Here is a 13,162-nt window from a genome sequence, read left to right on the forward strand (position 1 = left end):
TAACTTGAGGCTTCCTGCCACTAAGGTATCACCAGTATAACTTGAGGCTTCCTACCACTAAGGTATCATCAGTATAACTTGAGGCTTCCCGCCACTAAGGTATCATCAGTATAACTTGAGGCTTCCTGCCACTAAGGTATCACCAGTATAACTTGAGGCTTCCTGCCACTAAGGTATCACCAGTATAACTTGAGGCTTCCTGCCACTAAGGTATCATCAGTATAACTTGAGGCTTCCTGCCACTAAGGTATCATCAGTATAACTTGAGGCTTCCTGCCACTAAGGTATCATCAGTATAACTTGAGGCTTCCCGCCACTAAGGTATCATCAGTATAACTTGAGGCTTCCTGCCACTAAGGTATCATCATTATAACTTGAGGCTTCCCGCCACTAAGGTATCATCATATGTTCTAACATGTAAATAACAAAACTTCTGAATAATAAAATTAATTTTTTACTTACATTTTTATTAATTCTTAACAGATTATATACTCAAAAAATTTAGTGTTTTTCTGGCCAAACAATTTATCAAGAATTTTTCGTTCAAGTGTTAAAATTATCCAGTGTACGATGTATTTAAAATATATAGGGTTTAGCGCTTCGTTTTGATTATAATAACTTAAAATATATAAAATTATTGCTAAACAGTAGTTTTATTTCTATCCTGCAGTATTGTGTTGTGAAAATCTATAAGAACATAGCCGTCCTTAGTGTTTAAAACAGAATTACAAAATATATTCCAGTAGTCAGGGTATACTATACAATTTTATGATTTTACACTCCATGGGAAGTTTCCCTTGATGCTTAAGACACATGAAGCTGAACTTCTTCTCCAGACTGAGAGACTGACTGCCTCTGATACTTCATCTTCAAGGTTGATGGACTGATTACATCATTTCGTTACTACACTTGTTGCCTCTGTTTGACTGAAGAAGCCTACTGTGTAGGTGACAGGTTCCAACAATAAAGACGCCCGTACATGTGTCTTAAGCATCAACTTGTCAGCATTTTATACCATTGTCAACATGGCAGTGATGGATTTGCAATTCCAGAAATCGGAGCAACTCTCTCTTTTGTGAGATAAACTGATTACTTTCTACTTCCCAGGTGCTGTGTAACCCCAGCGGGTTTAGTGTTTCCTTGGTACATAATTTGCATCCCTAATCATTCAATAACTTTCGACAAATTATCGAAAATTTTATTACAGAAATTTTCTGCTATTTCAGTACTCATAAATCTGGTGTTGTAATCCAGAAGATGTAAGAAGCGACCTCTGAACGTGTGAAAAATATGACTGCAGGTGCACATAGTATTACGGTTTGATACAGATCTCATAATACAGGTCACCCTAACATTGTCTTCTTCAGTGACCAGGGCGGTCACATCACCCATGTTGGTGGTATAGTAGTCAGGTGAAACAAATGATGTAGGAGAGTCTGCGACAAATTTCAGAGTGTCTTTTAATTCTGACTTTAACAAATCAAACGCTTCCTCTTCCAGTGCCGTGCCGGATGTTAACTTACTCTGAAGCTCCTGGTGAACTGAGCGAGCAAAATCCCAAAATATTTCATTTATATTTCTAGGCGTGTCCGTGTACATCCTTATAATTGATACATGACATCCAAGAGACTTGGAAACGTCACCCTTCCAGTAGCGTCGCGTACTGACGGCATGATAATTATAAATGTTGTAAGTGTCCTGGACAACACCTTTCTCAGCCAAGAGTTCAACTAGAGCTGCATCAGCAAGAGCAGTGAAGGCAGAATGAACTGTAACTCTCTCAGCACGACATTTATTTAAAAATTTCCTGGTAGTAGTCGTATCTAATTGTCGCTCTAAGGCGAGACAATTCTCCTCTGTTCCTTCTGGTTTTTGATATATTCTGCTAAAGAATAATTCCTTATCTTTCCTTAAGTTAGCTTCATCAGTCCATTTCTTCATTAATAATGGGTCACCTTTAATGAGAGCTTTTTTGGCCAGCACCAGCTCCATGGTTTCCTTACATGATACAAACTCCCCAAGCTGATCATCATTAATGGGCTTTCCAGTAATAACATCATTCAGCAGTGTGGCAGTAAAGCCACAGATCTTAATGGCTGAAAAACCATCAATAATACCATGATGAAACCCCAGGAACAGATGATAGGAATGTGGAAGGGATACCAAGTTGTCATCAGGAATGTGTGGGGAGGCCTGGCCTGAATGACCAGTGCTTGTATTGTCCACCATTGAAGTGGTCTGCTCACACTGACCGCTGCTTGTATCGGCCACCAGCCTGGCACACCACAGAGGACCAGTATCTGAATTGTATTGATATGATTTAAGGCAGGCCATTACTTCATTCACCTCTGTCTCGGGAAGCACCTGTGGGAAATGTAAATTAAGATTATAACGTTTAATTTGTGTCCCATGTATGCTAAATAACTTTAAAATAACAGTTTAGGCAAGTCAGCTCTTAGAATGTTTATTAGATTAATTTAGTAATTTCTTGGGTTCACGGGAATTGGCACTACAGCAGGTCTTCGAATAACGTCGTTTCCTTATAACATTGATGAGGAAAAAATCGAATGAATACAAATTATTGTAAAATAGAAATTCGTTAAGTATACGATAATAATACAAACGCACGACGATAAACGATGCGTTCAGTGAACCCGCCATATTTGTTATTGTTTTCGAATTGCTTGGTGGTGGGAGGTGCTCCTTACAATTTTCTCTTGCCAAACATTTATTCCCTGATTTAACCCCTGTTACAATGAGTGCTAAAGGTGCACTCTGCACCCCTGATGTCTGTGGCCACAAAAAAAAAGTGAAAAAGTGTGAGGTTAGAAACAAAACTAGAAGTTTTAAAGAGGTTTGAGGTTGGCCAATGAGGTGTGGATATTGGAAGAGCTCTTAGTTCCGTTATACGTCGTTTCGCTTAAAGTCGCAGTTTCCAAGGACCTATCGATGACGTGAAGTGAGGACTTACTGCACTTTACTCTTCCTCTGATGAAATGATCCTGGTAGGTTTAGCTCTTCCCTTTGATTATCATAATTTCTCTGGTGAATCCCGATAACCTCCTATTCCTCAGGCACTGTAAGACCCGTTGAAGACCCATACGTATTTAGGGCTTCCCTAAGGATGTAATAAAATTGGCCTGTATAGCGTCAGCATTTCCCCATGAACATAAATGTTATATACGATATATACAGTAAACTCTCATTATGCCACGGGATTCTTCCTGAAAATCAATGCGTTATAAAAAATATTTGTTTAAAGTGAAGAACTTAGAGGAAAAATAGGGTTACCTTCCAGTTACCTCCAGTTTTTATTGGTCACTTCACGGAACCACATTGCTCCTTAGTAATTAAGTTTATTCAGGTACAGGTATACATAAATACATTTACATAAATTATCATACATAGCAGCATATGTGTAGATTACCTAGATAACCCCCCAAAAATGTCAGTGACTTATTTTCACTGGGGTTCTTCAACTTACCTTAAAGTCAACATTTTTATTGGTTGCTTCACGGAACCACAAAGTTCCTTCCCGCTCGCCAAAACACACACGCAGGCATGGAACCTTCCTGTAACAATATGTAATATTGTAATACTGTATCAGTGTTACATGCTTTACATGTCAATACATGCTACCGTAGATATGAAATAAATTCTTGATTGCTTTTCACATGTAGAAGTGTTAATGTATGGGGTTGTATGGTGCCTGAGGGAATGGGAGTTAGTCTGGCTTGATGTGAGGGAGGGGAGCTCCAGTTCCTCGGATCAAAAGCAATTCGTGAGCATGAAGGCTCTTCCTTGGAAGGAAAAGAATGATGGAATTATTTTTTTATGTTTTAAAACCATTATATTAACTGAGACGATGAATGTTTAGTGATGGATGTGTGATGGTGGTGGCCCAAAAAAGAAGTCAACTCATTGACCATGATTCATTCAGTTGCTGTCTTGCCACAAGTGTGGACATCACAATTCAGATGACTCCTCTGACTGCTGCATCCTCACTCCTTTTAGAGTGCAGATACTGTAATTTTCCACCTCCAGGACTCGATTCTGGCCAACCGGTTTTCCCTGAATTCCTTCATAAGTGTCTGCACTAAGAGCACGTCAGTCCATGAAAAACACTTCACACACAGTCACACAAGCCTGCTGGATGCTCATGTCCCTCCATTATGTCCTCCCTCCAAACTTTCCTGGGAACACTCCTACCTCTCTTTCTTTGCACCTCAGTTTTAAACACCCTTTTAGTCATCCCCAGTTCTGTTCCATCATCTCTAAATGCCCAAATTACCTCAACAACTCTCCCCTTAGCCTTCTGAATTATGTCTCTGATAATCCACATTATCATATAATCTCCAAACTGACATTCTTTGCTAAGTATCTGCCTCTCTAATTGATTCTTAAAAAATCCCACCTTCGTTATGATTATAATAATAAAATCCTTGTATCAAGGTTACAAATGATGTTATCCTGGGTCATGGGTACACACCTAGAATATATCTCCCAGTAAATACGCTAAAAGTTTACTTGAATCCTTATATTAGAGAGTCAAATATGGTCGCCTAGTGGAGTGCAGCAGCTTGCATACTTGACCCTGAGGTAATCAATAGACTGTTGAGTAATATATGTAGATACCGTTATTATTTTATACATATCTGATGTGTTTAAGGAGATAATTAACACAGATATGACAAGATAAATATTTTTGTCTCTAACGTTGCAAACACTCGATGCATTTTGAACGATATCAATACATATTAGTCAAAGACTAAGATTTTTCTAAAAATATTTGTTTCACAATTGTGACCCCACTTAGCAAGTACTTTGTTAAGCAAATTACCGATTAAACTTACCGGTAGAGGTGTGTAAGAGCCAATTTAACTTGGTCTTCCTGGAGAGGTACAGTTGTACTGAGGTTGACGTGGTAAGCGACCAGTACAGTCCCTTTCTTATGGCATTCCTCGAATATCTTCTCCGCCTTCGACGCCTCCCTTAGCCATTTGCCATCAAAGTCTGGCATCTTCTGACCTACCAACGTACAGGAAATTGGGTTGGAATATAACCCTAATTTTTAAATGGGTTGGACCAGTAAGCTATCGAAAGACCTCGATCAGATGACCAAACCTCCAGCGGAGGGTCTTCATGTGGCCAGGGTCAGGAAACACTTGTCCTGTTTCCTGACAAACCTTACCTAACCTAAATTAGGTTGGCATGTAACAGGTAATGTGATTAAATATATTTTTTCATGGCCATGGAGGCTCATTGCTGTATACTCACTGTTTTTTAAATTATGAAATTAAGGTTCGCCATCTTCTGAGATATTCAGACACATATATGGTCAGTCGTCACGTGAGGTCACAGACCCTGAGCTGCTTTGGGGATTAGCGTGGACGGTTACAAAGCATGGCTTGCTTCTGCAGTTTTAAAAATTGAGGTTGAAGAGTTGAAGAAGGAGGTCTTGCTTCTCCAGGAGGAGATTAGGGGGCTGAAGGTCCACCTTAATGGGTTTGGGAGAGTGTGAGGTGGCTGGAGTTGTGGGGAATGAGGTTTTTAGCAGTGAGGTGCAGTCTGTCTTTCGTTGTGAGGAGGCTGTAGGTGGGGAGGTAGCAACGGCTACCAGCAGTGAGGTGCAATCCAGCACCTGCTACAAGTGGCGAGTGGTAACCAGTAATGGGAGGAGAATCAGAATAAGGAAAGTTAAGAGTGAAGATCTGAAGGTAGGAAATCGCTTCTCTGTTCTTCAGGATAAATGTACTTCAGTGGCCAGTGAAGGTAAGGGTACTACTGCCCCTGCTAACAGAGGTAAGCGCGTTCTTGTGGTTGGTGACTCTCAGGTAAGATATATTGACCGTGCTTTTTGTAATAGGAATAAGAAGATGAGAGATAGAGTGTGCTTCCCTGGAGCTGGTGTTGGGGACATAGTTAACAGGCTGGATAATATCATGTCAGGTAATGGGAACAAGCCCATTATCTGTCTCAGCGCTGGTGGAAATGATACTGGGAAGGGTAGGAGAGAAGAGCTGCTAGATAAGTACAGGTCAGCTATAGATTTCATTAAGTCTAAGGGAGGGGTCCCAGTCATATGTAGCATCTTGCCTAGAAGGGGAGTAGGAAATGAATGGTTGTCTAGGGCAATTGGTGTAAATTGCTGGCTAGACAGATACTGCAAGGAACTTGCAATCCCATTCATTGACAACTGGAACAACTTTTATGGCAAACATGATATGTATGCAAGGGATGGGGTACATCTCCCTGGGGCTGTGGTGGTAGCACTTGCAAATTCAGTTGAGAAGGCCATTGGTAAAATTCCTATGATTTTAAACTGATAGAAGATAGAGGTATGGGTGTGTGTGGGAAACAAGCAGGTTGCAACACTAGGGTTGGAAACAGTAAATGTATAAAAGGCATTCAGCATGAAGTTATAAATAAAGACAATAGATCAGGTCAGCAAACAAGGGGGACAGCAGAGGGCAGCAAGGGACTAGCTCCCTCAAGGTTTACTATACTAATAGCAGGAGTGTAAGAAATAAGATAGATGAGCTAAGATTAATTGCAAGTGCAGGAAACATAGATATTATTGCTATAACAGAGACCTGGCTCAATCTGAAAGATAGAGAGATGCCCTCTGAATGTCACATACAAGGCTATAAATTATTCCACACTGACAGGGTCAACAGGAAGGGTGGTGGAGTAGCGATGTATGTCAGAGACAATTTAAATTGTTGTGTTAGACAAGATATAAAATTAGAAGCGTCAGCCACTGAATCTGTTTGGTTACAGCTTCTCGAGGGCCGAGAAAAACTAATTTACAGAGCCCCAAATCTTGATAGGGAGTGCAGTAAACTTCTATGGGACGAAATTCGTAAGGCATCTACATACGAAAATGTTGTGCTAATGGGAGATTTCAACTATAGACAGATTGACTGGAGCAATTTGACAGGAAATTTAGAGTCAGGTGACTTTCTTGATACGATCCAGGATTGTTTTTTAAAACAGTTTGTGACAGAGCCAACTAGGGGAAATAACCTCCTTGACTTGGTTCTTGCCAGTAGGGAAACACTAATTAATAATCTTGAGGTTAATGATTAGCTTGGGGAAAGTGATCACAAATCACTCAGTTTTAATATATCATGGAATTCCCCTAATAATGGCAATCAAGTCTCCGTCCCTGACTTTCGCTTGGCTGATTTCATAGGACTGAAAAATTACTTAGGTGGGCTGAACTGGAATGACCTGACTAAGGGTCAGGTAGGTGGTGATGGTTGCCGATATGACGCCTTCCGGGGCATAGTTCTAGCTGCTCAGTCAAATTATGTTCCAAATAGGGAAATCAGATCAAACAAAAATGATCCTAAATGGATGAACAATAGATTAAAATATCTGATTGGTCAAAAGAGAGGCATATATAGGCAAATCAAAAGAGGAGAGGGGCAATTAAGAAATCAATATATTCAGTTAAAGAGAGAAATAAAAAATGGAATTAGAAAAGCAAAAAGAGATTATGAGGTTAAAGTTGCAAGAGAATCGAAAACTAACCCAAAAGGATTCTTTCAGGTATACAGAAGTAAGATCAGGGACAAGATGGGAGCACTCAAAAGTTCCTCGGGTCAGCTCACTGACAGTGATAAGGAAATGTGTAGAATTTTTAACACATACTTCCTCTCAGTTTTTACACAGGAGGATACCAGCGATATTCCAGAAATGATAAATTATGTAGAACAAGACGATAATAAACTGTGCACGATTAGGGTCACAAGTGACATGGTCCTTAGGCAAATAGATAAATTAAAACCTAATAAATCCCCAGGCCCTGATGAACTGTATGCAGGTTCTAAAGGAATGTAAAGAGGAGCTTAGCAAACCTTTGGCTAATCTTTTCAACATATCACTACAAACTGGCATGGTGCCAGATAAGTGGAAAATAGCAAATGTGATACCTATTTTCAAAGCAGGTGACAGGTCCTTAGCTTCGAACTATAGACCAATAACCCTTACCTCCATAGTGGGAAAATTTATGGAGTCAATAATTGCCGAGGCAGTTCGTAGCCACCTTGAAAAGCATAAATTAATCAACGAATCTCAGCATGGTTTTACAAAGGGGCGTTCCTGCCTTACGAATTTATTAACTTTTTTCACTAAGGTATTTGAGGAGGTAGATCATGGTAATGAATATGATATTGTGTATATGGACTTCAGTAAGGCTTTTGACAGGGTCCCACATCAGAGACTATAGAGGAAAATTAAGGCACATGGAATAGGAGGAGAAATTTTTTCCTGGATAGAGGCATGGTTGACAAATAGGCAGCAGAGAGTTTGCATAAATGGGGAGAAATCAGAGTGGGGAAGCGTCACGAGCGGTGTTCCACAGGGGCCAGTGTTGGGCCCCCTGCTGTTCACAATCTATATAAACGACATAGATGAGGGCATAAAGAGCGACATCAACAAGTTTGCCGATGACACCAAAATAGACCGTCGAATTCATTCTGACGAGGACATTCGAGCACTCCAGGAAGATTTGAATAGACTGATGCAGTGGTCGGAGAAGTGGCAGATGCAGTTTAATATAGACAAATGCAAAGTTCTAAATGTTGGACAGGACAGTAACCATGCCACATATAAACTAAATAATGTAGATCTTAATATTACGGTTTGGGAAAAAGATTTAGGAGTTCTGGTTAGCAGTAATCTGAAACCAAGACAACAGTGCATAAGTGTTCGCAATAAAGCTAATAGAATCCTTGGCTTCATATCAAGAAGCATATATAATAGGAGTCCTCAGGTTGTTCTTCAACTCTATACATCCTTGGTTAGGCCTCATTTAGATTATGCTGCACAGTTTTGGTCACCGTATTACAGAATGGATATAAATGCTCTGGAAAATGTACAAAGGAGGATGACAAAGTTGATCCCATGTATCAGAAACCTTCCCTATGAGGATAGACTAAGGGCCCTGAATCTGCACTCTCTAGAAAGACGTAGAATTAGGGGGGATATGATTGAGGTGTATAAATGGAAGACAGGAATAAATAAAGGAGATGTAAATAGTGTGCTGAAAATATCTAGCCTAGACAGGACTCGCAGCAGTGGTTTTAAGTTGGAAAAATTCAGATTCAGGAAGGATATAGGAAAGTATGTACAGAGTTGTGGATGAGTGGAACAAACTCCCAAGTACAGTTATAGAGGCCAGAACGTTGTGTAGCTTTAAAAATAGGTTGGATAAATACATCAGTGGATGTGGGTGGGTGTGAGTTGGACCTGATAGCTTGTGCTACCAGGTCGGTTGCCGTGTTCCTCCCTTAAGTCAATGTGACCTGACCTGACTAGGTTGGGTGCATTGGCTTAAGCCGGTAGGAGACTTGGACCTGCCTCGCATGGGCCAGTAGGCCTGCTGCAATGTTCCTTCGTTCTTATGTTCTTATGTGAGTTTACTGCTTAGTTTTGATTATAATAATAATAATAATAATAATAATAATATACAGACAGGAAATAGAGAGAAAACAATGTTCAACTGAACGAAGACCCAAGGAGGATGTGGAAATTTATTAAGTCCAAAAATTCCACCGTCGGATTCGTTTGTAAATAAGTTGATGTGTCAGTCGCAGGAACCCTTAACATCCACCCAAACAATAATACTAACTTGGGAATCATAACGTTAAATATAGTTAATTGATAGATTTACGTTTTAAGGATGATTAGGGTAGGTTTAAATTATTAGTAAATAATATTAGAATTATTAATGTAGCCTTAGAACGTAATATTAGGTAACGAGATAAGACATGGAGGTAGCTAGCAGAATAAGGATTAGTAGGACTCTTGGACCTGCCTCGTATGGGCCAGTAGGCCTGCTGCAGTGTTCCTTCTTTCTTATGTTCTTATGTTCTTATATGATTAAGCAGACATAGGAATGCAGTTAGAAGTCTGAGTAGATCTATAACCCACTATCATAACATGAATGTAGATAAGTATGTTTATGGAGCAACTTGCAATGTGAACACTGACTGATGTTGTAGTGGCCAGACTTAGGCTTGGTTACAAGTACTGGCTGATGTTGTAGTGGCCAGGCTTAGGCTTGGTTACAAGTACTGACTGATGTTGTAGTGGCCAGGCTTAGGCTTGGTTACAAGTACTGACTGATGTTGTAGTGGCCAGACTTAGGCTTGGTTACAAGTACTGACTGATGTTGTAGTGGCCAGGCTTAGGCTTGGTTACAAGTACTGACTGATGCTGTAGTGGCCAGGCTTAGGCTTGGTTACAAGTACTGACTGATGTTGTAGTGGCCAGGCTTAGGCTTGGTTACAAGTACTGACTGATGTTGTAGTGGCCAGACTTAGGCTTGGTTACAAGTACTGACTGATGTTGTAGTGGCCAGGCTTAGGCTTCGTTACAAGTACTGACTGATGCTGTAGTGGCCAGGCTTAGGCTTGGTTACAAGTACTGACTGATGTTGTAGTGGCCAGGCTTAGGCTTGGTTACAAGTACTGACTGATGCTGTAGTGGCAAGGCTTAGGCTTGGTTACAAGTACTGACTGATGTTGTAGTGGCCAGACTTAGGCTTGGTTACAAGTACTGACTGATGTTGTAGTGGCCAGACTTAGGCTTGGTTACAAGTACTGACTGATGTTGTAGTGGCCAGACTTAGGCTTGGTTACAAGTACTGACTGATGTTGTAGTGGCCAGGTTTAGGCTGGGTTACAAGTACTGACTGATGTTGTAGTGGCCAGGTTTAGGCTGGGTTACAAGTACTGACTGATGTTGTAGTGGCCAGGTTTAGGCTGGGTTACAAGTACTGACTGATGTTGTAGTGGCCAGGCTTAGGCTTGGTTACAAGTACTGACTGATGTTGTAGTGGCCAGACTTAGGCTTGGTTACAAGTACTGACTGATGTTGTAGTGACCAGACTTAGGCTTGGTTACAAGTACTGACTGATGTAGTAGTGGCCAGACTTAGGCTTGGTTACAAGTACTGACTGGTGTAGTAGTGGCCAGGCTTAGGCTTGGTTACAAGTACTGACTGATGTTGTAGTGGCCAGACTTAGGCTTGGTTACAAGTACTGACTGATGTTGTAGTGGCCAGGCTTAGGCTTGGTTACAAGTACTGACTGATGTTGTAGTGGCCAGGCTTAGGCTTGGTTACAAGTACTTCTGGCAGTTTGGGAGACACACAGATGATGATCAAACTAAATGCAAATTATGTGATCAGGCATATGGTCACTGTCTTGAACACTATGTGCTTAATTGTCCACTCATTGAGGAATACAGAGATAGTATAATAACCTATGTGATATGTCAAGATATCTTGTTAATAAAAATAAGATACCAGATATACTAAGCAAATCTCCAAAATTTGCTTGTAACAGATACGTGAAGTGTAGATATGTAGATATAAATCCATATGTATACCTGTTAACCCTTTTGGGGCCTAGTTCCTAGACTTTTGTGTATCCATATGTTCTTGCGCTACCGTCCACAGGATGGATATGGGATGCAAAATAAACTAGCCACTTCGGTGGCAAAATCTGATCTTAATCAGACAATGTGCAACTGAACGATGACACAAGAAGGAGCTGTCAGACACTACATAGTTTAACATCTTCATTATGCACCCCATACCCATGTTGTGGGCGGTCACTGTACATGCTGTCTTTGATGACTGTCGGTTCTAGCAGAGAACTACATTATAAACTACTAGCTAAGAGAAACTACTGCATTATAAACCACTAGCCAGGAGAAACTACTGCATTATAAACTACTAGCTAAGAGAAACTACTGCATTATAAACCACTAGCCAGGAGAAACTACTGCATTATAAACTACTAGCTAAGAGAAACTACTGCATTATAAACCACTAGCCAGGAGAAACTACTGCATTATAAACTACTAGCTAAGAGAAACTACTGCATTATAAACCACTAGCCAGGAGAAACTACTGCATTATAAACTACTAGCTAAGAGAAACTACTGCATTATAAACCACTAGCCAGGAGAAACTACTGCATTATAAACTACTAGCTAAGAGAAACTACTGCATTATAAACCACTAGCCAGGAGAAACTACTGCATTATAAACTACTAGCTAAGAGAAACTACTGCATTATAAACCACTAGCTAGGAGAAACTACTACATTATAAACTACTAGCTAAGAGAAACTACTGCATTATAAACCACTAGCCAGGAGAAACTACTGCATTATAAACTACTAGCTAAGAGAAACTACTGCATTATAAACCACTAGCCAGGAGAAACTACATTATAAATCACTAGCCATGAGAAACATTATAAACCACTAGCCAGGAGAAACCACATTATAAACCACTAGCTAGGAGAAACCACCACGTTATAAACCACTAGCAAGGAGAAACCACCACATTATATAGCACAAGCAAATAGAAACCACCACATTATAAACCACTAGCTAGGAGAAAGCATTACTCTAAACCACTAGCCAGGAGAAACAATTACATTATAAACCAATAGCCAGGAGAAACCATTACTCTATAAATAACTAGTTAGGCGAAACCATTACACTGTAAACCATTAGCTAGCAGAAACCATTACATAAACCACTAGCTAGAAGAAACCATTAAAGTCAGTACCTGACCAGCCGGGCTGTGGTTCGTACGTTGTATTACGTGCGGCCAGCAGTGACAGCCTGGTTGATCAGGCCCTGATCCACCATGGGGCCTGGTCACAGACCGGGCCGCGGGTATCCAGGAGATACCATTACCCTATATACCACTAGCTAGGAGAAACCATTATATTATAAACCACTAGCTAGGAGAAACCAATACATAAACCACTAGCCAGGACTGGAAAGATTCCCCAGTAACTCGCTCTACACAAGCAAGAAAAAACACGTGATAACGCTTGATCTCAATACTAAAGCAATTAATTGTGTTCCCCATTCTTCAGTGTATTGACCAAGGTCTTGGAAAGAAGCAAGTGCCTCTTCAGGAGTCGAGCTGGACAAGAGATACTCTTACCCAACACTGTAGACATTTGTCTACAAGATATACTCTTACTCAACACTGTGTAGACATTTGTCTACAAGATATACTCTTACCCAACACTGTGTAGACATTTGTCTACAAGAGACACTCTTACCCAACACTGTGTAAACTGCCCTGCTCACACTGACGTGATGAGGGCTACAGTTATCTATATA

General features: G+C 40.4%; 1 protein-coding gene across 1 annotated transcript; it reads right to left on the reverse strand.

Moving 5' to 3' along the window:
* Positions 1-463: 463 nt before the first annotated feature.
* On the reverse strand, positions 464-13,162 carry LOC138853956 (uncharacterized). Its single transcript, XM_070094003.1, has 4 exons — positions 13,102-13,162; positions 4,854-5,028; positions 3,485-3,572; positions 464-2,364 (listed from the first exon to the last, which is right to left on the reverse strand). Exons 2-4 carry the CDS (start codon positions 5,018-5,020, stop codon positions 1,165-1,167), a joined length of 1,455 nt encoding a protein of 484 aa, XP_069950104.1. The 5' UTR covers positions 5,021-5,028; positions 13,102-13,162; the 3' UTR covers positions 464-1,164.

Source organism: Cherax quadricarinatus, chromosome 44 (genome assembly GCF_038502225.1).
Source record: "Cherax quadricarinatus isolate ZL_2023a chromosome 44, ASM3850222v1, whole genome shotgun sequence".
In the NCBI taxonomy this organism is placed as follows: Eukaryota; Metazoa; Arthropoda; class Malacostraca; order Decapoda; family Parastacidae; genus Cherax; species Cherax quadricarinatus.